Here is a 24566-nt window from a genome sequence, read left to right on the forward strand (position 1 = left end):
TGTGAACAGGTCATTGCAGGTGTTGTGTATGAAGATGAACATGTGTGTTTCTGTCATGTGGTGGATGTTTTTCATGTGTTATCAGCCTTTGGGCGCGAGACATAAAATGAAATAACACATATTGAAAGCACAATTAACTAGAAGATAAACAATGTTTAGTAGTTGTAATTATGTCCTTTGTCCTTTAAAGTAAAGCCCCATATACACATCTTCCAAAATTTCAGTAAGTGGCGAGCAGTTCTGCAGCATTTTGATACTCTATATGTTTAAATGTAATGATTTTGAAGGACTACATTTACCATCAACTTTAAAAAAAAATCAGTGAAATAATAATGTCAATTCCTGTTGCAAAAATGTGTTTTACCTATACCGTAAAAATAAAAAAAAATAAAAAAAAATCACGTCTCATGAGATTGTTCCTGTGACCCACTGCGGGGGGGGGGGGGGGGGGGTCCAGAACTTCATGTTAGATTATGCATTATAATAAAAGTCACGATTTTTTCCTCTGAAAAACTGGAAAAACTACAGTTGTTTTAAATCACAATATACTCATGACACAATATGATATAATATTGTAAAATATTATATAAAATGTATTGATAAAAATTGTATTATTATACGATAAAATATAGCATAGTAAAATATTGTGTCGGTTCTGTTATGATTTCTGATGTCTGGGCAAGAATTTTGAACTCAATCAAACAGAGAAATAATAGGCTTATTATAAACATTGTTCTCAGGGTCTACTTTCAAGTAGCTACATTCAGCTCTACCGCCTTCATAAAGTCAAATAATTCCAGCAGCACGTTCAGATTTAAATACACCCACAGTCCAACGGCCGCCCTCTGAATGCTGACATTTGGAGCAAATCCCCTGCTGACTTAATCATGGCAAATATTGCGTGTCAGTCGTGCTCCACACTTGGACCTGGCTGATGGTAGTGGTAGTAATTCACCACTGCTGTGAGGGAGAACTCCTGGGGCGACGAGCCTTGTGCTCAAATCTCTCTTTCCCTTTTCAGCCCCCCCCTCAGTCTCCCTTTGCCTTACAAGCTTCAACCTGCCTCTGTACCTTCTGTCACATCGAGCAGGACACCATAGTTATAAAAAGAGACCATCTGTGAGTTTGTGAATGTAACATGATGAGGACTTGCATAGCAGCAACAAAAAAGTAAGAAGTAATCACAGTCAAAATCTCAATTTCAAATTGTTTCTATTATTTTGTTGAATTATTCTTTATAGCCCTTAATGTTTTCTATCATAACTAATTGAATAAATGATTTCCCTTTTAATTCACGTGCCTTCCTCTGCCGTCCTCCCCCTTGCCCTTTCTATCCCACTTCTTCTTCGCTGTTTATCCTCCCATGTGCTTGGAGTCCTCCAGAGCCCCGCCTTTGCTGCAAACCAATCACAGAGCCCGCTTTTCACGAGGGAACTTCTCCCTCAGCCAATCACGGCTCGCTGCTCCAGCGCGTCACACAAAGAAACATGGCGGCGCACATCACCAGGGCTGTGAAACGAACTGTACCACAGTAAGTCAGTTTGTGTTTTATATTCCTGCTTCTGCAAACTGTGCTGCGTCTGAGGTGTAAAAGCCCAACAGGCAAAATGTATCGGCGCCATTATTTGGTCGAGAAAAAAATCCCTTTAAATCACAGTAGCGACTGTCGGTCAAATGTTTGTTTGTTTGTTTTTGTTGGAGAGACGAAGGCTACAGCTGTCTAAACTGTTTTTAATATTATATTCGTCGACCTCTCTCAGTTATATGCACCGAAAGGAAAGATAAACGACGTGCTTTAAGCTATTTGTTTGCTGAAGTAGGGTCCAAATGTACATTAGCTCCAAGCTTGTATTGCTGCATAACATTGCTGTGACCCTGGACTGTTTGGTTGTGAATAAAGACAAAAATGATAAATAATATAAGTACCAATAGACACAATTGAGGTTGAACACCAAAAAGTTAGCTAAATGCAGTGTAATTGTTTGCATTGCATGTGATTGTATTGAGTCTATCTTGTAAGTTGCAGATATGAAGCTGTGCAGGCTTTGACTTTCTTATAAACTGTTGTATTATTGGAAAGAAAAGGGAAGATAGCTTTTAATCAAATAACACTCCTAATGTGGCTGCCTGTACTCAAACAGCCTCTGTGTGACGGCCAACAAGTCAAATATAAAAATATATACTTTTATTAATATTATATATTTTTTTTTTATCCTTTAATCACTTGTTTCTATTTCTTTTTCTGCTCTTACCTTCTTATTGCTGTTGTCTTTTTATTTTAGCTCTTTTAGTTTCTTACAAATGTCTAAAATCTTTGGTCCTTTTGGTCTCAGCTCGTTTTGTTGGGTTCTTGTGTTTCCTGGGTTCTTGTGATGGTTCTTGTGATGGTTCTTGTGTTTCCTTGGTTCTTGTGATGGTTCTTGTGATGGTCGGGTTCTATATGTCTGTTGGGTATCGTGCACTTTGGGTTCTTTTCTGTTGAATTGTATTTAATTATTTTTAGTATTTTGTTGTTGTTTATGTTCTTCTGTGTTTGGTTTAGTTTGTTCTTGTTTTTGCTGTTTGTCAAAGCACTTTGTAAACCTGTGTTTTTAAAAGGTGCTATAGAAATAAAGTTATTATTATTATTATTATTATTATTATTATTATTAATAATAATAAATAAACTTAAAGGGATAGATACAAATGCTAGTGTTGGATGTGAGGAGTAGCAGTTCTGTCGTGCATGTAGGAAGGTTATCTTAGCTCTGTATTAAGACTGAGAGGAGGGGGAAACAGTTTGCTTGACTTTTTCCCAAGAGTCCAAGTAACCAAGTGTTATGTAAGTGTCTCTAAGTCTGTACCTGGACACCTCAGTGTTAAGAGCTAAAAGTGAACTTGGAGCCATTAATATGCTCACAGGACACAATGCAAACATGCTGATGCATGCTGATTTAACCACTTGTTTCTATTTCTTTTTCTGCTCTTACCTTCTTATTGCTGTTATCTTTTGATTTGCTTTTAGCTCTTTTAGTTTCTTACATCTTTTTAAATCTTTGCTCCTCTTGGTCTCAGCTCGTGTTGTTGGGTTCTTGTGATGGTTCTTGTGATGGTCGGGTTATATATGTCTGTTGGGTATCGTGCACTTTGGGTTCTTTTCTGTTGAGTTGTATTTCATTATTTTTAGTATTTTGCTGTTGTTTATGTTCTTCTGTGTTTAGTTTGCTTTGTTCTTGTTTTTGCTGTTTGTCAAAGCACTTTGTAAAAGGTGCTATATAAATAAAGTTATTATTATTATTATGTGTTGCAGGTAAACAATACTTCCCTTCTAAGATTAGTATGTTAACAAACTTACATTTGTAATTTAACTTAGCATGAAGTAGCTTACAGTTTGGACTTTTTGGGATGTGCGCGTTAGGTCGACTACACTGTAAAAATTTGTCACCCTTGCCAGTTCGCAACATAATTACTATAAGACTAAACCAATTATCGATATATTAATGTTGGCCCTCGATGCCAGTCAAATGTTATGCTCAAACTGCAACAACTTCAGCTGTCCGTCACTAGCTGAGGCTTTATCCACAGACCGGCTGAAGCTTCTGTTAATGTGTCTTCTCTCCCCGTTCTACTACCTGGATGTAAGCAAGTAGTGTATGGGTAGCATCTTGTAGGGGCAGTGAGGTTTGGCAGTATTTTGAGCTAGAAAATGGAGATAAAGTTATGTTGATAGTTTCAGGTTGAACTTGCATATGGACCGTATGTGTAGCTACATTTAGAATGTGGATGTTAACATGCAAGGTGCTAGCATATCTGACATTAACCACTCTCAGCAAGTCAAATTACATTGTTTAGCAGCAGACAATTTAAGCAAATTGTGTTAAATGTTGACTGTTGTCTTGGTATTTTCTTACCTTTAGAATAGTCAGTTTGTCTGAATTTAAATTGACTTTAAATCAACAAGAAAACTAGTCTAATAGGAACAACCCTAATGGGAATGTCATAAACCATAAATGGACAAATTCATATTTTAAAAGATTGGGGCTAGATTGAAATGTATGAAATGATTACTTTAGTTAGTTTACATAGCTTTTTATTGGCTTAAAATCACATGATAACCATAAAAGATGGCTCACTATCTTGTTCCAGGTATGGCAGAAAAAAGTTGTTGTCTGCATATTCTCGTCCAATACATGAGACCATAACTATAGCCACTTCTAAGATTTTCAGTATTTCTTGAATACAACTCTATACTTGACCACTTTTAGATGCCATGTATTTTAAAATGATACATAATTGTTTTGATGATTGAAAGTATCACAAAAACCACAAAGCTTTAAAAAGTAAACTTGAGATCTTCAGTCTTATTCTTAACCAAAAGCTGCCACAAGTGAAAGATAGAGCAATGTCTAAATTGCAAAATATACTTTTAAATATTTGGGTAACTTTTGACAGTCTTTATTTCTACAAATTAGACAGTTTGCAGGAGCTTGTCTGTATTCTTCGATAATCTGAAACATTTAATGCAGAGAACTTGTATTTTTGATTCTGTGGTAAGGAAACAGGTATTGAAATGGTTTGATTTTAGTACTAGAATTGTTTAAAATTCCTGTATTGCGAAAGCTCTAACCACTTCTGATTTGATTCTAACATCTGCTTTCAGAATCCCTTTCCTAGAAATCTTCATCTTTATGAAAAAATAATCCTTAATGTAGTGCTCATTTTAATAATACTGAGGATTTAAAAACCTCCCATATGAATGAGAATTGTTAGAATTCCTTCAAAATGATGTCATGAGATTCAGTTGACAGTCAAAGTTGCCTTGAGCTCATTCCCCTTCAGTAAATTGCCATACATGTCACATTACGGTACAAAGAGAAAGTAAGTTTGAATATACTTAAATTGGTTTAATATTCTAGTAATGTGTCTGTACTGGTCAACTACAATGTGACATGTTGCTCTAATTCGAGGCACATGTCTGTCCAGAGGCACACATTTGATGATCCTGCCAAATTAGAGTGTGAAGGGACTGTCAATCCAGTCTGGTGTGTGTGTGTGTGTGTGTGTGTGTGTGTTGTATGAGTGTGTGTCTTTTTGCTTGCTGTAATAGACTGAATAGATTAGAAATAAAACATCTATCCATGCTCAATTATATGATCCCTTTTTTAAGTGGGGTAGTCTTTTGTTCTTGTACTTTCTTCTCTAAATATGGAAAGTGTTTATCATATTTCCCAGTGTTTTTATGTTCTGATCATGTGCAGAGTTTTGTAAAACGAAAAACATATAAAAAGTCATGATTTCCTAATAGGGCTCAAATTGAATTTTAGCTGTTGTTTCTAAGAGGCAGCACCTACATGGTTAAATGCAGCCCTCTCAGATGGCTGGAACCAGGACAGGAATGTGTGTGCTTGTTTTATGGACAGCCTAGAGCCCTCGCCCTGGCATTGGCGGCAGACTGCTCTTTGTCACAAACACCCTCGTGTCAAAGATGCAACAGCATCCTGGAGGAAGCATTGACTGCTGCTATGAAGTCGACAAGTGATGAAAGTAGCCTAGAGGTTGTCAATTAAGAGAGCCAAGGCCTGGACCTTATAAGTTAATGGGCAGTTTCCCCTCTCAGGGCCTGCTAGGGCTTTATAGAACAGCTTATAAAAACCCCAAGAGTAATGCACCCCTATAACGTTTTCAATTAAGAGAAAGGGCATAAAGCAGTGCAGACACTTGGCAGTCATGCTAGAATGTTTATAAAGTGGCATTTGGCATAAATTGGGATGGGAATTTTCAATTGCCCCAGTTGTTTTAATGCAGCAGCTACTGTGCAGAATTTTATTTTGATGGCACTTCATGCTGACTTGAAGCATTACCGACTTCCTGGTGTCTTTCCATTACCAGCTCTTTTAGCTGGGTCATATGGACGCACAGCCTGAAGTTTAAAAGCCCCGTCTTCTCAGTTGTAAAAGAGATTAGAAACAGAAAAAGACACTATTTAGTTATACTTTAAACTCGTTATATTAGTACAAAGCATCATTATAAATGCAGTAGTCATTAAAGATTAAATTAGCTCATTTCCATTTAAAACTGTCCTATAATAATGAGGAATTTACAATGTGGTGCAATTAAAGAAAACAAAATAAAACCAAGGAGATTATTGTTTGTAATTGGCTCTTATGCACCACAACCCGCTTGTTTGTATTGGCATTTAAAAAATAAACCTTAATTCCAAATGCTGAAAAGAAAATCCCTTCAGTCATCTGGTCTCTTCTGTGCTGCAGCTAGCATTGGCTTCCGGTAGAAAAATAAATGAGTGCTGAATAAACAGCAGTGTGTTGACACCTCATTTCCTCATTGATTGGTGGTGGAAGCTGAGCTTGAGGTGTGTGGCCATAATCCAATCAGGCAAGAAAACAACCACGGGAACTTTGTCACTAAATTCTTAAGCCGGGGAGGGCGAGCAGGTTGGCTAAGAAACCTTAAACCTTTTACGCTTTGACTGTCCTGGGTTATTTAATGGTTAATCTTTTTGCTGGACACTTTCTCAGCCATTACCTAATGGTTTTTCTTGAAACGGGAGCCTACCATCTTGTACGTTGTGAAGTCTCAAAGTCAAGCAGGGGACTACTTTTGTATTAAACTACATTAGTTTTATAGTACTAAAAAATGGATACATCTTTGGCCCAACCTCACTGCCTGTAGATGTATTCAGTTGTGCCCACACGCAGGCCTTTTTTTTTTACACTTTGCCTTTTTTGAGCCAGTAAATCAATAAATCGCTCTATTACCTGTTGTTGACCCAGCTAGTCTTGCCTTTGAAATGTGTTACAGAGCATTAAGTAACACATGTTGCTGTGTGAAAACAAAGCTCTGGCGGCCAGCGTGGTGACCAGCTGAGTAAACGTGCTTGAGGGAGCAATGTGGGATGGCAGAGAAAAGAGGCCTACACTTGTCCCAGGCAGTATTGACCAAGGTGGATCCATGCGGCCAACAGATGGATATGTAACCCTGTATCCCCATAGAAAAAAAAAAACTCAACCAAAACAAGTGTCTCTGTTGCAGCGCTGAAGCCTTTGATCAGCAGCACATCTCTGGCTGCAGAGAGGGACTTCTCTGGACCCCAGAGCGCACATGGACCCGCATCTGTAAAAACACGACTGGGGAGGAATGTGTGAACAATGCAACAAAAGAATTTTGTTCTAGAAACGTGGGGTGGATTTGGCTAACGAGTGGTTTATGTGGTTTAGAGTTTGAGCGTGGTGGTCGGATCGAATGAGAAGCTGGAGAAATATTCCTTGTTTTTAATGATAACACGAATGGGGAAACTTGTGTTTTTGCTTTTTACAGATGTGAGGCAATACAAGTGTGGTGATGAAATGATCCTTTTTTAAAGGGAAAGGTGTCAATTCTTTTGACACAGGGATAGGAAGCTACATGTAGCTATTCTATTTTTTTTTTAATAACCTTTGAAGAATTTCCAAATGAACCCAGCGGAATTTATTATTCTAAAGTTAAAGAACATTTTTGCAGAAGTTGTCTACAGGCTTAACTCTTTTTTTTTTTAATTGACATGTAAAGCCTTAATCTTTCCAAATATTAAATGTGATCTCCTTAGAAAGACCACCCAAATTCCTCTGAACTGTCCTGCTAAGTTGTAGCCAGTGTTGATCCATTTATTGAACTGTATTAAAGCATTCATTGTAGGCATGACTCACAATTTCTAATAAAGTTTGTTGGGCTGGTACAGTTTAGCCCATGCAGCATTAATTGGGTAGCAGTCAGAGTTGTGTGTGGGCAGGATATTGCTTCCAGACATGGAGTCAGCTGGGCTGTCAAAAGGCCAAACGGGTTGTTTTGGCTATTAAATAGATAAATATATGGAGTCAGTTTACACCTCAGAAACCTGCAGATTTCCATCACAAACATGTAGCATCCTTTCTTTGAGTTTGAAGCAGAAAAGCTGTGTCTTGTCATATCCCCCTTTTCTTTTATCAACAGGGTGTGTTAGCCCTTCTCACGGGACTGAGGTTGGCCCATTGCCATGGTGATGGTCGGGTAGTTCCAGGGCGATGAGGTGTAATTTACCCAGCATTTCCTGTCTGATCCACAGCACCCTAATGAGTAAGAGCCCTGCTTTTATAGCAGAGTGTTTGTTAACAGGGCACAGCAGGCGGGTTGTTTGTGCGTGCGTGTGTGTACGGTTGTCTTTGCCTGCCACTCCACTATAACATGTTGGTTTAAGCACATATACACCATTGGTTAGACTATGTGTTATTAAAGTACATGAATCCATGCTGGGGCCTCATAGCTGCAGTTCTTGGTGTAACCCCTCGGTGTCAGTATTGACAGTGTGCTTTGTGAAAAAGGACTTTGAGATCAGCCTGTGATTTCTATTCAAGTACCAAGTGAAGTTTCACGTCATGAATTTCTCACATGAAAGTGTTTCATACACTTCATGACACTTCATGACTATAGAGGATATTTGGTAAGTCTACTGTCTTTCTGCATGATAAAGCTGTGAGCCCTCCTTTTCTTTGTGAGTGACATTTTGATCAGGGGCAAAGACAGTTTCAGTCGTTGGTTTGAGACTTTTGACTTCTGATTCGATTTGAAAGCCTGCAACCGAAATTAGACACATTTTTAGACCTATTGCACAAAAAAAGCCCCTGATAAAATAGGATTTGCTCATTTTGTTACTAGACGCTTTCAGACATTAATATGTTACATCCTGACACTTGGATCGATTCATGGATCCATGTTAGTATATTTTACAGCAAATAAATTGTCAATTTTGTTTTTGTAGCAAATTTGTACTGTAACTTTAACATTCAGCTGAGATGAAGGTAACAAGTTAACTGCCAAACTGAAGTAAATTAGTCAATTATCGATGAAATGTTTAGCAGAAAGTTTTTGGAAGAAAAGTGAAAATACACTGCATCATTTTAAAAACATTTTGGTGATCAGCTGCCAAAGTTTTCTCTCTGAAAAATTGAATTTGATGAAATTGGATCTTTTTGGCATCAATCGATACTTTAGTGTTTATCAACTGCAGACCTTACAGGCACAGGTTTATCTCAAAAGCAACATTAAGGGCATTGTGTATAATATGATGATATAACTGGTCTCACTTTGTCGTGTTTCACGTTGAAGCTTGATGGAAATATAGTGTCGCACGTTAAATACAATTTCAAGATACTGATAACATACTGACGTTCTGTAGCAAAAATAAAACAACAGAATTCCCAAAATGCCAAGGATGAACCAAAATAACCTTGTGTGTTTGTGAGGGAGAGATTTTGATATGGTTCACAACAGTGTATGTATATGGTTGTATTTACTGTATTTTTGGTAAATCAGATCTAGAGAGACAACAGTGTCCTTCTACCTTTTACTTTTATCTCATTCATAATTTCTCCAGTGACCCCTCAGTCCTCTGCAGCTAAAACATCTCTCCTTAACCAGTCCATACCACTGAACACAAGTGACAGAACAACCGTATTGGGACTGCCTCTCTGAGTTAATAGAAATTATTTAAAAAACTGTATTTCAAATTTATCTGAGCATGCAGAGAAGAATTGGCCGCTTTCTTCTTTGGAATTTATTCCTATTTTGAAAAGGCTTCAGAACTTCTCATCACATCATTGGCACAAGTTGCAGACAGGCGGCCTCCTGTTAGCACTGTACTTCATTAGAACCAGGTTTCAGTGGTACCACACACATTCAAACAGCAGGGCCATCTCCCCGGCATCAAAGGAGGTTTTATACAAAGGCTCGTCTCTGTGTCAGTCTTCCCATCAGTGTCTGCTAATGATGCATGCCGCACACGTTTTTAACATTGACATCCTCTTCTCCCCATCACTCACTCGCGCTCTCAATCTTTTGCTTCCATTTCTCCCTCGTCTTCTGTCTCTCACTCCCTCAGCCGTTCGCAGTGTTTGTTTGGCTGCTGGGTTTTGTTTGTTTATTGTTTCCAGATGGCAGACGCAGACTTCATTTGTGTGGCTTTCAAGTTCCCAGAGAGCTTTTTACTGCCTTGGCTCAAGCGCTTATCCTGTTTCCTCTAGCCGGGGCTTTATGATGGGCCCTTTTATATGTAGCAACTGAAAACAACTGTCACTACCAGTCTGCATCAGGGAGAGCAGGAGAAAACCCGGAGAAAGTGTCTTTTTTTTTTCCCCCTGTGCATCTGAACATCTTCATCAGGGACAGATTAGTCTGTTGACAGATTAGGACAATGTTTCTTTTTGGTGGGGGGTTACTGGCTTCATTGAGTCAGAGAGACTGTTTGCACTACTCCATACTTCAACTGCAGCATCAGCTGAAGGGATGCAACGTGCATAACTAATTCTCTGTTGACATGACAGTTCAGCAACGTGCTCGCAGTTTGTGCTGAAGCTTGTAGTTTTTTTTTTCTTTTCTTCAGAGTCTAGTCTGGGCATCATTAAGCCTTGTGACATCACTTATTTACAGGAACCCAGGAGGGCCACTTGCCCAGTAAACGTGGGGGAGGACCAGCGCATGTCTTTTACTCATCGGATGCGGTTTTTAAGACGGCGCAGTAATCAAAGCTCTCAGCTATATAAAACCCACCCCTTCTCCTTAAAGAGGCCTTTTCCTCTGGCTGCTGCTGAATGAGTGATTACCCGGGCATTCCAACCTGCCTAATCCCATTTTTAGCAGTGATTTAACACAGAGAGGCAGTGGCCAAGGCGCTCCATTCTGTTACTTATAGGCCAAAAAACTAGTCAGTGAATTGAAATGTCAACCTGTTTGACTCCATATTTTTGCAAAACTTACAAATATATGATAGAGTGGCCTTCTTTTTTTTGGCATGGAAAAGACATCCTGTGAAGGATTGCAGGGAAACATTGGTGTGTCACCGTCCCTTTTAGTCATGCGTTGAAAGTCAAAGTTTCTCAGATTACGTCACAGGATAATGACGTGCTTGTTGAGGATCTATCAGAGTCCATGGTGTGTACACTGATAAAGGCAGTAGTGTTGGGACTGGCGGCACAGTTACCACACTAACCCGCTTGTGACCCTGCACAAGGGGATCCGAGCTGAAGTGTGAGGGGATCTGACTTTAATGTCCACGTAATCAGTGGTGTTTGTGTTTTACCACCACTGAGCGCCTGGCTGGCCGGCTAATCTCATCAGGGCTTGGGCTCTGGTGCTGGGGTGAGGGAGAGGACAGCCTAGAATGACCCATATCTGTGTGCCAGGACGGCTACAGCACTCTGGTTCCATCGGAGTTTACTACGAGGCCCTCTGCCAGGGTGTTTACTACTGAACTGTCTGGCACAACAAGATAAAGCCTGCTGTAATGTCCTCTAAGGACACAGCCACTCTCACTATGGAGGGTTTTCTTCACTTCCTTATGACAGAATCTTTGCAACGGCATATTAACATCGGGGAGTAATAATGGAGCACTGACTGGGTCAGGTCTACACTTAAACAGGTCAACAGTGTTAACAGGTAGTTTATTATCATGGTGTCAGGTTAATGCACGTGCACTGAGGTGGACAAAATCGGTACTAGTGGCTTGGAGGGTAACTCACGATACAATATGCAATACGTGGCCTGTGATAACCATAATATCACAATACAGAAATAATTGATACATTACAAGACAATCATATAACGATCACAATTCACAAGTCAGAGCAACAAAGTCCAACCCCTAATCAGTACTGTAGAACAAGGATAGTGGGATATAGAAGTGCGATAAAGAGCACGATACATTTTAATTCTGTTATGTTTCATTCAGTGAGTTATGGGTTTGCGTCACTGCTCATCAGAAAGCTGTAGCATGTCTTGGTGTTTGACCTTCCACATTGTATTGGAACTTCTTTGAGCCCATGTTGGTTTCAAGCTGCAGTGTTGAAAAAGAAGCTAATACAAAAGTGCAAAAACTGCATTTCATCGGGTATCCACTTGGAGCTGGCTGTTGAAGCCCTGGTAGTCACAATCACACCCATTCAAAGATGCCTCTTTTTGCGGCAGAAACAAACATATTTACAACCTGATATAAAAAACAAAATGTGAATAGCTCACATTTTTATTACCCATCCGTTTTGATATTTGAAGGATACGAGTTATTGATAACAAGGCGCATGTCTGACGGGCGGGCAGGCGTGGTGTAGCCATTTGTCAAGAGGCTTAAAGCCTGCCCCAGATTGACTTTGGTTGACAGTAAGTTTTGGTTGAGACAGCATTTCCAGCATGTCGAAAGGGCTTCCAAAGCCCCGTTCAGAAATCAATTGACGTCAATCGTCCATTTTTATTAGTTTATGTTTTCTGATCTTTGCCAATTTGAAAACTCCTGTGCAGAACATGTATTTCACAGGGAGTCTTGAAAGTAAAAAAAAAAAGAAATCTGACGTTGTATACTGTCAACTCAAGTCAATAAAAGGTCTTGAATTATGTTTGAGTCTTAAATGTTGTTTATAAAGGTCATTTTATTCTGGTCTTGCGTAAGATTTAAATTAATACTGTAACATCATACGTGTTAAGTCGGTAATCTCAGCCACTGTGAACAGAGTGAATTGGCAGAATTGGCAGAATGTGATCTGCTGGCATTTTTTCAAGTTAGGATTCTCATCTTGCTGATCCCGTCTTGACAATCCCATCTCGGCCCTGTAACACCTCTGTTACTACCTCAGAAGCCAGCACAGAGGGGGGGGATCATGTTGTCCCCCCATTATGCCTCTGCATACCCACATTCATATTGAAGGTGAAAAGTCAGTCTGAATAGGGATATAGACAAGCCTATATGTGGAGACAGACTGTCTACACTGAATGATGCCACAAAGTGCTGTAATATATGAGAGAGAATATTGAGCAAACGGGTTATTTTACTCTGGTCTTTTTCTGGTTTCCAGTCTCGTCTGGTGCTGGGGAGTAGTATAGTATAGTATAGTTGTGTAAGTTCACCAGTTTATGCTAATCATTTTAGACCAAGTTAGGCAGCCAGTACTTTGAATAGTGTTCATATTTGTTATGTTCTAAATACGATTAATTTAAATTGTATCAATACTTTTCTAGGTTTTTAATTCTAATTTTAATCATCATTTTCCCTTTTACATTTGCCAGTATTGAATCACTGAAAAAAATCATTTTAAGAGGTCTTACAAAGGTCATAAAAGTCTTGAATTTGACTTCATTGTTTCCAACTCAGCACTGTCTGTAGTACATGTAGCAGAGCATCACAGCTGCGCTAGAATTGTTTGAAAGTTTAAAATAATCTTAAGTAATGATAAGAAAGTATTCCTCTGAGTAACTGTGCTAGTTACGTCAAAGTGGCATTAAGTAAAAAAAAAAGATAACATTTGTTTCAGATATCAACCAACATATTAGTGATACGTGAATTTCTGAGAAAATAGATCAATATTGGTTTAAAAATAGTGCACTGTGGGCCCTGCCTATAAATCCATCCGAAGTCTGACTGGTCACCTAAACAGAGGTTCTACAATAGGTGTTTTCGTACCAAACAGATCTGGGGAACCTTTTGTCGAGAAACTATCGAGGGAAGAACTACACACCATAGGGACTGCATTCGATATCGCCATGATGACGACGATTTGAATCTAAAATTGACATAGAGCATAATCAGTAGTTGGGCATTTGTCCGTTACCCCCCCCCCCCACCCCCACCCCCCCCCCCACCTCCATTTTTAATAAGTTTAAACTTTAAAGAGTTTTTAATCGACAGCTATTTACTGTTATTTGCTTGGCGGAGGGTTCCAACGGTTCCTAGCACTATGAAAAAGTTCCTGCGGTACCGTAATGGTTTTTAGGATTGCGTTTTAAGGGGCAGTTGTTGAAATGAATTCACCTACCGTTGTATTAACATTTGAATTACATGCTGAAATAATCATTACTGTCACATGTTGTGGCTTGTTTGTGGTTCTCCTCTCTGTAGTAAAATACACACTGTTACCCACAATGTTGTTTTAGTGAACTGACACCATTGCACTCACTCTGCTGCACCCACGGGAGGTCAGAAACCTGCTCAGCCCTCTCCCTCAAACCTCTGCACACACACACACACACACACACACACACACACACAGGAAACACATCAGCAGCTGGCTGTTTGATGCTCTAATTTAAACCAGTGGATATTTTTGTGCCTTTAAAATCCCCTGACGTCTTTGCATGTGTATAGGGACACAGGGGCGTAATGAAGGAAGTTCCGTTATGGGAAGGTTGGATAGTTTTCCTATTTTGCTGTGAAGATGTATTCTAAATATTTAGTTTTCCATTTCACTGCAGAGTCATTGAAATGAATGGCTGGAATGGTTGCAACCTCCTTTTTGTGAGATACCCATTTACCGGTATTACATCTGCCTGCCTATAGGCCTCAAAGTAAAGAGTCTGAACTCAGATGTAACAATCATTTGGTTTTTAGAGTGCAGTATGTATTTTTTGTTTTAATTCAGTGGTGAGGCGGAGAACTGCATATTAAACCATCAGATCTCGTTCTGCGCAGGCTTGTTTTGCTTTTCATTTGCAAATATAATGAATGCATACTCAGACATCCAAGTGGGAACACATGTTCAGATCAAACAAACCATTTGAAAGAGTTATAATTCTCGCTGAGGTCTAATTATCGACTAATAGCTGATTTGGCAACAAACAAGTAATTATTATCTCTTTTGCTTCTAATAGCAAAGCCTATGAATGGAGACACCTCTGTGTATGATAATTAAAGGTTAGCGTTTAGGAATGTTTACCCTGGAAGCTAAATGCTCGTAGATTTAATTTTGGTTTGAGTTTCATCTACCTCTAGCAACTGATTTTTTGTCGAGCATTTTCTCATCTTTTGTTTTCTGGTGTGTTCCCCTGAAATGTTTTGGAAAACTCATTATTTTTCATACACTGAAAGCCCGTCTCCTACTGTAAACTGCATTAGCGATTCACCTCACGCATACCTTTATTCTTTTTTTTGGTGTCACCTCTCTACTGTTTCATTTGTTTAGCCAACAGCCTGCTACCTAAGCTTATTAAATCAATAGATTAAAAGCGTGCCTTGCTGTGATGTTAAAGGCTAGAATACAGACATGCACACATAGACACACAAACACAAGCAGCATGGTAAGTTGGCTTATCTTTGATGTATCCCGATTGACAAAGAGACTCCCTCCTATCAAAGGATTACAAATAAACTCCAATGAAAAGACTGGTGCACAAAAGGCGGCCTATGTTCTTTCTGTTTGTTTGTTTGAAGTGAAGTCTGTTTTGAATTTGTAGTTTGTGTTTCAGCTTTTGATCTAAATGTACAACATCAAGCCTTGTCCTTTTCTGGAGGAATTTGTTTTCAGGTGTCCTCCCAGTTTTTGTTTGCAATGATTCTCCGTTTTGTCCGTGAAAAGTGGACTTTATGCACTGAAACACACAGCAGTATTTGCCAGACCTCAAGCAAATTGGCATGCCTTTTTTGTCCCATCTTCGATGATGCGGTACTTCCTCAGGCTTTTGTCTCCAGTTTGGGCCACAGCTGTCAGGCTAGGTGCGATCCACGCTCCCCTCCCAAAAAACCTCAGGCCACGCGCCGCTGCACCCCAAACACTAAATAGGAGCATTAGACACACCATGTTAAGGGCTGCTGGTGTTTGAGCTGTGGCTGTGGGTGCGTGTCTTGTCTCATGGCAAGAGGCATAGGCATTATCACAAACACACACACACAGCTGCACACCACTCTGCCAAAGTTATCCTCTGCTTTGTATCCGACTATAAAACAATGGATTTATTCTTTTGTGTCTTATATCCCATTGTCCTTTTGCTGACTCTTGTTTTGTGCATTTCTCATTGACCCCTCTTTCCTTTTTTAGTCTCCCCCGCCCAGCTACAGATCTGCACTGTGAAAATACCCACAAGGCCTTTCTACCCATATGAAGTGTTGCAGATTTTGATTATGCGCCACCGGCATCACACCTCAGCAGGGTATATCCAAACATGAAAATTAATTCACAGCTAAATGCTGCTATATGCAGTCTGAGAGGGAGAGGAGAGAAGAAATCAAACACAGGTTTACACCAGTGAACAGATCAAGCATTAAGAAAGAGAGCCTAAAGGCAGGCGGAGAAGGCATTCATTAATGTGCAAAGTAAATGGAACAGTTTCTTCCCTCCTCTGCCCCCTCCAAACAACACGCACATGCACACAGAAACACGCTCACAACTATGGAATGGTCATTTCAATAAGGCTCCCTTTGATTGCAGTGAATTTGAATGTGCATTAAAAAGAAAAAAAAAAAAACGACCCAAAATAAAAGAGATGTAAAATATTCCTGGAGCTGTTTAAAAATCAAGTTAATGGAAAAGGAAGAATAAAATTAGCATAATGAGCTCTAATTGTAAACAGAGCCCAACACTCACAGGAGAGCTGCATTGATCAGTCTGAAATGAAAAAGTTCGAGTCAATCTGGTCGAGTTTGAAAAGCAAACTTTTAACTTTAAGGCCAGGGGTGTTGTTCAGTGATTAACCACAACACTGTCCGATTCTGAAGTTCTCTTTACTTTCTCAAACTTTTCTAAATCATCGTTATTAAGGAAAGCACACCGTTTCTCAGTTTGAGCATTTGAATTCGGCTTTAGGTATTGAAGACTTTTCTAGCTGCAGCTTTTAGCGTCCTTATAGAAGATTATGAACTTTAGCATGAAAGTACTTGAGCATGACTTTGTCTCAGAGCAATGCAAATGGAATTGCCCCCCGATGGTTTGGAATGCACCCAGCTGGCCTTTAAAAGGTGATAATTGGAAAATACAGGATGAAGCCACAGTCAAAGTGGGGACCTTGTGTTAGACGAAGGTAGCCATAGCAAGGATGGAGGCGAGTGAGAACAGAGAGAGTTGTAGGAAGAAAATGGGGAGAGAGGAAATTGAACGTACACATTTTCAATGTGTTTTTATTGTTGTTTTTTTACGTCAGAATCTTATGTCCCATTTGTATTGTTCCGATGATGAAATTAAGGATTTTACACGCCCGATGTTAAATACTTGAAGTGTGAAGTGTCAGTGTGGAGTAAATGGCCTCCGACTCCCATTAGCTGAGAATGATACACACAATAAGATTAAACAGAGAAATGTGGAAGCAGCACTTTCTGTCAATAAAACATGTTCTGAAGTTTAACTAATTAAGTGTCAAGGCCTTTTTTCATTAGGGTACTCCTCATATTGGCTGTTCCCATTGAATAAGTAATCCTAATACTGATAATGATGAATATAAAAAAAAATATCTTATCAATATATTTGTCTGATGGTGTTTACCCTTACCCAAAATGTTAACACCGAATTCCTACTCAGAATTTTTCATCCTCATTACGTGCAAAAAGCTGTCCATAAAGAGTATCAAAAAAAGGGTTAAATATGCTGAAAGTGTTTTATATTATAATTTAATTACAGCCCCTTGAAACATGCAGAGCTTTGATTGGATGGAGCCTCTGAGGGAAATCTACAAAGGCACGTCCCAACTAATTTCTAAAACCTTACACAGCATTCCTTGAACTTCTCGGGAAGGAAGTGTAGTGGGAAGGTCGGGAGGCCTATTCAGGAGCTCTTCCCTTTACAAGCCAACATTCAAAGCATTTCTTCACTCCTCCTTGTGTTAGCCTAACCCAGTGTAAGCCTGTGCATCCGGTCTCCATTACTGTGATCTCTTCCGAGAGAATGTGACAGTGATAAGGTTCTTTTGAAGTCCAGGGTTACTGCATGACCTGAAGAGAGGGACTAAGCCAGCCGAAAGCTTCTGAACTTGAGAGAAAATTCAGACTACTGTCTTTACCTTCCTGACCTTTTATAATCTTCATTTCTGGAAAAAAAGATTTTTAGATTTTACCTGAATACTTGTATATCTTTTTAGAATCTCTTTGATTGTAGTCGGGAAGGACTCCTTAGCATTCCCAAGTAATGAAAAGATGTTTTTCGTGTGGAGTGTTACAAATGTATTATAATATTTTAAAAAGACATTTGTTAATAGGCTTTAGTCCAATAAAAACAGTCTGCAGCATGTCAACCGTCGTGCCCCGTGTCAGTCGGCAGACATTTCCAGAAACAATATGCCAACACCCATTCTGCACTTTGTTCAGGAAGCCTCTGTATGGAATATTCTTAATGACTTCCTGTACCTGATGCCTCCCATTGATACCTGAATTCCAGTAACCGACCAGTGGTACTGGACGCCTGACATGTGACCTTGACATAGCTGCTGTATTCTGGGATCTGCATTGAGCATAATGTGCATGAAAACATCAGGTAGGCTCAGCATCAGGTTTTCTTCTATTAAGCAGTGATGTTGTAAGCTAAGCATCCTGCATCTCTGACGCATGCAAATCTGTAAGGATGCAATCACTGTGCATGAATCTTTCCCTTACAGATTCATAATTTTTGAAGAACAAAGAACTTGTATTTTCCTAGCTAATTTTTCTACCTAACATCACTGATGGATAATTTACCAGCTGGATATTTTGGGGGCTAATTGATGAATGTATTGGATTGGTTCATTGATTGATATACTCTCCATTGTTTTAATTTATCAGAGGCTGTTAGCAATACTGGCAGCAGTATCTAGACAACTTTCATTTTAACTACCATCAATCACCATCTGCAGCAACATTGCACACTCAAAGCAGTTGCTCCAAGTGACCATCAAATTTGAATCCCAATAAAAAAATCAATAGTCTTTGTCATTCCAATAGTCTTTGTTACAGACAGAAAAGTAGCATCTGTTTCCTAGTAGCTACCATGATACAAACACAGAACTGTGTGTTTGTATACATTTGGTTAAAAAAACTCTAATAGTTACTCAAAGTTGACTTCAGTTTCCCAGAAAGTCCCAGTGGAAGCCCCCATTTGTTGCCCCTGACCGCCATCTCAAGTAAACTGTCTTTAGAAATCCTTCCACTATGGTATTTAATGGTTTTACTGAACCTTTAATAGCCATGAAACTGAAGTTAGTTGAATGTCATCATGCATCCCATGCATTTGGACTGCAACCAACTGTTGGACTGTTGATTTGGGAATCAGAACAAAACCTTTTCCCCCATTCAGCTTGTGTACATTGGTATGGAGTCACAAGTATTGAGAACAAACAGTATCGCTTTTGGACTACTGATTTTCACTCCTTTTATCCCATTTCATAGAAAAACAGCATTACAGCTGGTGAACATTAAACTGGGGTGTTGGGGCAATATATGATGACAACCCATTAGTTAATGAGCTCTACATCTTGGGTTCTTCCTGTAAAAGGGACTTTACTCATTCTTGAGAAAGTGTTAATAAATCATTTAATTGGCACGCAAGATGTCATATAGTGGGAGCTTTAATACAGTTTGGTCCTGGAATGCGTTTGTGCCAAACAAATTGAATAAAGTTTCCATGATCCTCCCAGTAAAGGAAGGAAGGAAGGGGCATTGGTTATCGCCCACACCACTCCCTTAACGGAGGAATAGGCCAAGGGTATAGGGTCTCGCTCTTTGTCCTTGTCACTCGCATTCGAGTCGGCTCCGCGTTTGTGAAAATTTCAATGACTAACAAGCCATCATTGATGATGATGTTATGTGGCTGTCTTAATGGCTGTGTATTGGCCCAATAAGATACCCATCAAGACAGAGAGATTTAATACATTGGAAAATAGTGATACTGTAACAAGGTGATAGAAATTGCAATTTTTAATTTTTTTGGGGAAAAAGTTATACAGTACTTTCCTTTTTCAATTGAACAATGACGGTTGGATCGGCATTTGTATTAGTCCAAGTTCTCATATCACCCAACATCATAACACTACTTTTATTTGCAGTATTCCAATAATCCTTTTTTATTGAAAATCTAAATTCAATAATAAAAAAAAATTCCCAATATTTTACTCGCGCCTGGTAGTAATGCAGCACTACCACCAGACAGTGGCTGTAGCACATCTGAAAGCTGTTAGTTAATGGCAATAACACGAAGAAGAACACAGTATTAGTGCCAGGTGACACAACAGTAGTGTTACAAACTGTAGAGATGCAAAGAAACTAACTTAGCATCTCTTATCTTAAGAAATTGTCTATTTAGTCTGATTGAATTTATAATTAAAAGAAGAAGGTAAGTGTTTTTGGAAATTTATGCATTACCAGAACACATAATAATGTGATACTCGGGTCTATCAATGTTTTATTTCAACCCTCACGCTTTGTGAACAAATGCCAGAAATCTACCAATAACAACTGTCTTAACTAAAGTCACATTTATCCAGAGTGGACTGCTTTTCATTCCCAGGACAGATCACTTTACACATGTCTACACTCCAGTGCTGCATAGTTTTGAAATATTGGCGTATTAGTATTTCCTGAATGACTGTTGTGTTTGGTTGCATCACATTCTACTGACTTTGTTTTGTCCATCATAGAGGTAAGCGCTTGGTTGGTTGGTTTGATTCCGTCTCCACAGGTCAGAATCTTTATTAACTCTCAGCCCCAATATTTCTCTTTCCTCCTCTTGGTGGAGCTGACCCAAAGTGGCAAGAACTGAAGGTGTCCGTCCTTCTTCAATGATATTTCGCTCCCCTAACCTCCCCTAAACTCCCCTAAACTTTAAACATATGGTTAACTGAACCGCCTCTGTAACATTGTTTGTGCTTCTTTTGCACTTTAATGGGGCTTTTGGACTCACAAGTGGCTGTGTAGTGGTAAAACGCCTGTTCAGGGATTGTCCCCATGTGAATAACATCACCCCTAGAACTCCAATCTCTGACAATCGGACAGCACCTTTTTGGACCACAGCCTCTGCTACATGCAACGTTTGGTTGATTTAATTATTAAACATTGATGTGACAAGGAAGACTATGAAATTAAATAAAGAAGCAATTTAGGGGCTAGAAGTGCATCTTCTTGCCCAAACCACCTTATATCTTTGAGAAAAGGGGCACGGGAATATGTGTAACAAGGGTTAAAACAGAATGTGTAGGCATACTTCAATCATATAAGGTCCGACTAGAAGGCCTTTCAGCTTACAGCCCTTTTTTATGTGGGGTGTGGGGAGGGGCTGTGGGCTGCTATGGGGGGTTGTGGCCTATATAATACTTCCATGGTCAGTCAGATTTTCAAGAAACTTCCTGGTGTGTCAGGATCAGTCGGGCCTAAGCCAGTCTTAATTAAAGGCTTGGGGCTGGGCAGAAGTCGAGGGCAAAAGGCATTCCTGTTGGTCAAAAGAATGAAGCGGCTGTCATTACAACACTATAGGGAGCATCAGCCTTATTACTTAAAATTCCTCTTTGAAAAGGCTCACTGCTAAACTGACAACGAGCACAAATGAGGGGTGAAAAATACATTTCTTGCACTAGAAATATTGAGAGGAAAAGTAGAGCATGGCAGTGATTTAAAATTTTTATGCTCTTTTCAAGCTCGATTGCTTTTTGTTCACATTATTTGACACTGATCATTTTGTAACCATATATATTTGTTTGCATTCAGGATGACTTCCATTTACACATAATGGGAAGTGGAAGAGTTCATTTTAGGAAACTATTGTAAGGAAACTTCTCACTAAGGGTGTGCATTTATATATATTTGTGTGTGCTGTAGTGTAAATAGGTTAGTGACAAAATGAACAATATTTGCAGAACATGGTATTTAAAAAGCTCTTACTTAAATATAATAATTCACCCATCTGCTCATTAAGAGGGTGGATTAAGGATGTTGAAAAAGAAGAATTAATCAGTCAAATTTACATGAAGTCAGTGGGGTTTTTTTCCCTTAGGCAGTTTAAACCAGATGCAGTTATCATTTGTAACCACTTGGGGGCACAGGCAACTTACAGGGAAGAGCAGAAGAGCTGTGAATTGGAATGTGCAGTCTGTGTTTTGCGAGTGTGTGTTTGTGTGTGTGTGAAAGGGGTTCATTAATTAAATGGAATATGATCCAAAAGACTCTGCGCTCACTCATGACACATGTCCCTCTTGACAGAAAATAAGACAAATGCCACAGATGTCCCCTTTTCTCTGCCCTGCGTATTTCTCTGGTCGTCATTCCTCTCCAAATCCAAACGTCAGACAGACAGCGCCTTAGTATGTTTTGGTCTCCTGAGTGGATCTTTCCAGTACACCCATCTGTCAGACTTTTTTTTTTCCGGGACCCGAGGAGGGGTACGGGGGCGTGTTTGTGTCTGGGCCCGGTGTGGGTGGATGGGTGGGGGCAAGAGATCAGACACAGTACATATCACATCGAAGGCCAAATGTCCTAATAGTCTGATGTACCATCTGATCTACTGTCCCGGTCACATCCATATCCAAGCACGGCCCGGCCCAGATTGTCCCATCTAGTGCAAGTTAAAAGAATGTTTTTATAGCTTGCCCACGAAACCATACCCGTCCAGTCTTTGTTTTCTCTCTCTTCCTCTAATTCAGACTCGACCAAGTCATCTGCTTTTTCCTTCATCAACCCCACCTTCATCCTTATCTCCCTTCTGTTTCATTCAATTTTCCCTCCCTTGACACCTGTAGAGTCAACCAGCCATCGACACCAATGCTTCGGTTAAGGCCTTAAACAGAGTGTTATTTCCAATTTGATTAATTTGCCGACTATTTCTATCATTTATGGATTCATTGTATCCATCAATGACAAATTAGTGCCATAAAGTATCACAATTTCCCAGAGCCTAAAGTGACGTCCTCACATGCTTTGTTGTCAATCAAACAGTTCAAATGCCCAAGATATTTGCTTTATAAAAAAACTCAGGAGCAGCAAATTCAAGCATATGTAAAACATTTTTGCTTGAAAAATTCCCTAAGAATTCACCAATTGTCAAAATGACTGCTTATTTATTTACTTTCCACTGTGTTAACCAACTAAAGGGATAAAAAAAAATGTAGTCTAACTTACGTCAAAAATTGTAATTTCCTTTATGGGTAAGATAACACATCCTAAGATTTGGCAAATGTGTTTTATTTAAAAGATTATTTTTGGGGCTATTTGCTTTTATTGATAGGACAGCAGTTGAACCCGTGACCAGTATGACTAAGACTTTATCCTCTGTACACGGAGCACCTGCTCTACCAACTGTGTTTCATTGCATCCTGTTTTAATGCTCGTATCATGACAACTGGCTGAGCATGTATCAGCTGTTCTCCTTTAAATAATAAATAAGTTTGATTGACATCCAGGAGTTACATTATTTATAACCTATAGTGTTCTTATCTGCAGAACTAAAACTGTTAATGCACTCGTATCGTAGAGTGTTATGTAACCGTGCTAGCTTTGATGGAAAGTGTGACCACCTTGCTGGTCTTAATGCATTCAGGAGCCACAGTGTCAGATGGTCCCAGTGATCCATGGGACTCAAGATGGCAATGCTGTTTAACAGTCCGGATATGTGTGCCTGTGTGCAGGCCAGAATGTGTGTGTGTTTGTGTGTGTGTGTGTTCTGCAGTGTTTGTTAGATTAGGCGCGGATATGTGTGTCCATATGGTCGGATTGCGACATATTAAATCAATCTGGACCGGTGCCAATTGTATGTAACGGATATATTTGTGTGTGTGCATGTGTGTGACTGTCTATACATTGAACCCTTCGTAACCTTGTGTGTGTTTTATATCCATGTGACCTGTGTTTGGTCATGTGACTTTATAGTGACAAGATGGGTCCCATTGGCTGCTCTTGCCATTGGTTGAGCGGCTGCTTAAAAGTAAACACCAATCAATCCTTGCCGGCTCCCTGTCTGTCTGCCTCTCTTCCTCCCTCTGCTGCCATTACACACAGACGTCAGTGACATGAGTTGTGAAGAAATCTCCCCACCTCTCCTCCGCCCTCTTTTCTCCCATGCACTGTAATCCTGACACCGAAAAACCACCCCTCAGAGAGCAAGTGTCAGCCTCAGAAAAGAGGGTGCAGTCAACCCGCCCTCCCCCTTTTTTTTTTTTTTTCTCCCCCTCTGTTTAGCATGTAAGAGAGTGCTAATGTTGATGGAGGTGACAATTAACTATACAATGATCAGAGAGATGGTGCTTGTACTGCGGCCTCACAGCTTTGCAAAAGAGATAAGTGACTGATCTGAACACAACTGGGACCTGGCGGATGACAGATAAGCACATAAAGGGACAGTTACTTTTGGTGAACATTGTGTAAGCTTGCCCACCAGATGTTCCACGAGCTCTCTTAGCTGCATATTTGACTTGCTAATATCAGCCGTCTGTTTATAGTTCATTTTAAAGCTTGAAACCAAATTAAAGGCCACATAGGGCCTGCATCATTTTATATATCAATAATTATCCTGATAGTTACAAAGGGCAGAAAAACACATCGTTCATTTGTTCAAGTTTCATGATATAGTTCAGGCTAATTATCAGGTATTACACTAAGGTGCGCATTTTTTTTTTATAGCTCTATGGGGTACATCCCAGAGGACTGTGCACTGAGGAAGCTGCTGCTTTATTAACTCAGCTTGTTTCTTGAAGCCTTGCTTTTTTTTTTTGTGAAGGATTCCTTTAGTGCAATCATTCACTGGTCTTTTTTAAGCAGCTGAAATATGTTTAAATGCTTTGTCCATTTCAAAACATAACAAACTCTGGATTAAAACCAGTAAAGTTACAAGAAAATGTAGTCTTTATAGCAGTCTTCGGCAGAC

General features: G+C 39.5%; 1 protein-coding gene across 1 annotated transcript in view; it reads left to right on the forward strand.

Moving 5' to 3' along the window:
* Positions 1 to 1410: 1410 nt before the first annotated feature.
* clybl (citrate lyase beta like) overlaps positions 1411 to 24566 on the forward strand; it is a 64521-nt gene continuing 41365 nt past the window's right edge. Inside the window, exon 1 of the mRNA XM_020633970.3 lies at positions 1411 to 1531. Coding sequence (XP_020489626.2) covers positions 1488 to 1531 — 44 coding nt within the window. The 5' untranslated portion in view covers positions 1411 to 1487. The remainder of the gene's footprint in view (positions 1532 to 24566) is intronic.

Source organism: Labrus bergylta, chromosome 13 (assembly GCF_963930695.1).
Source record: "Labrus bergylta chromosome 13, fLabBer1.1, whole genome shotgun sequence".
NCBI classification, from domain to species: domain Eukaryota; kingdom Metazoa; phylum Chordata; class Actinopteri; order Labriformes; family Labridae; genus Labrus; species Labrus bergylta.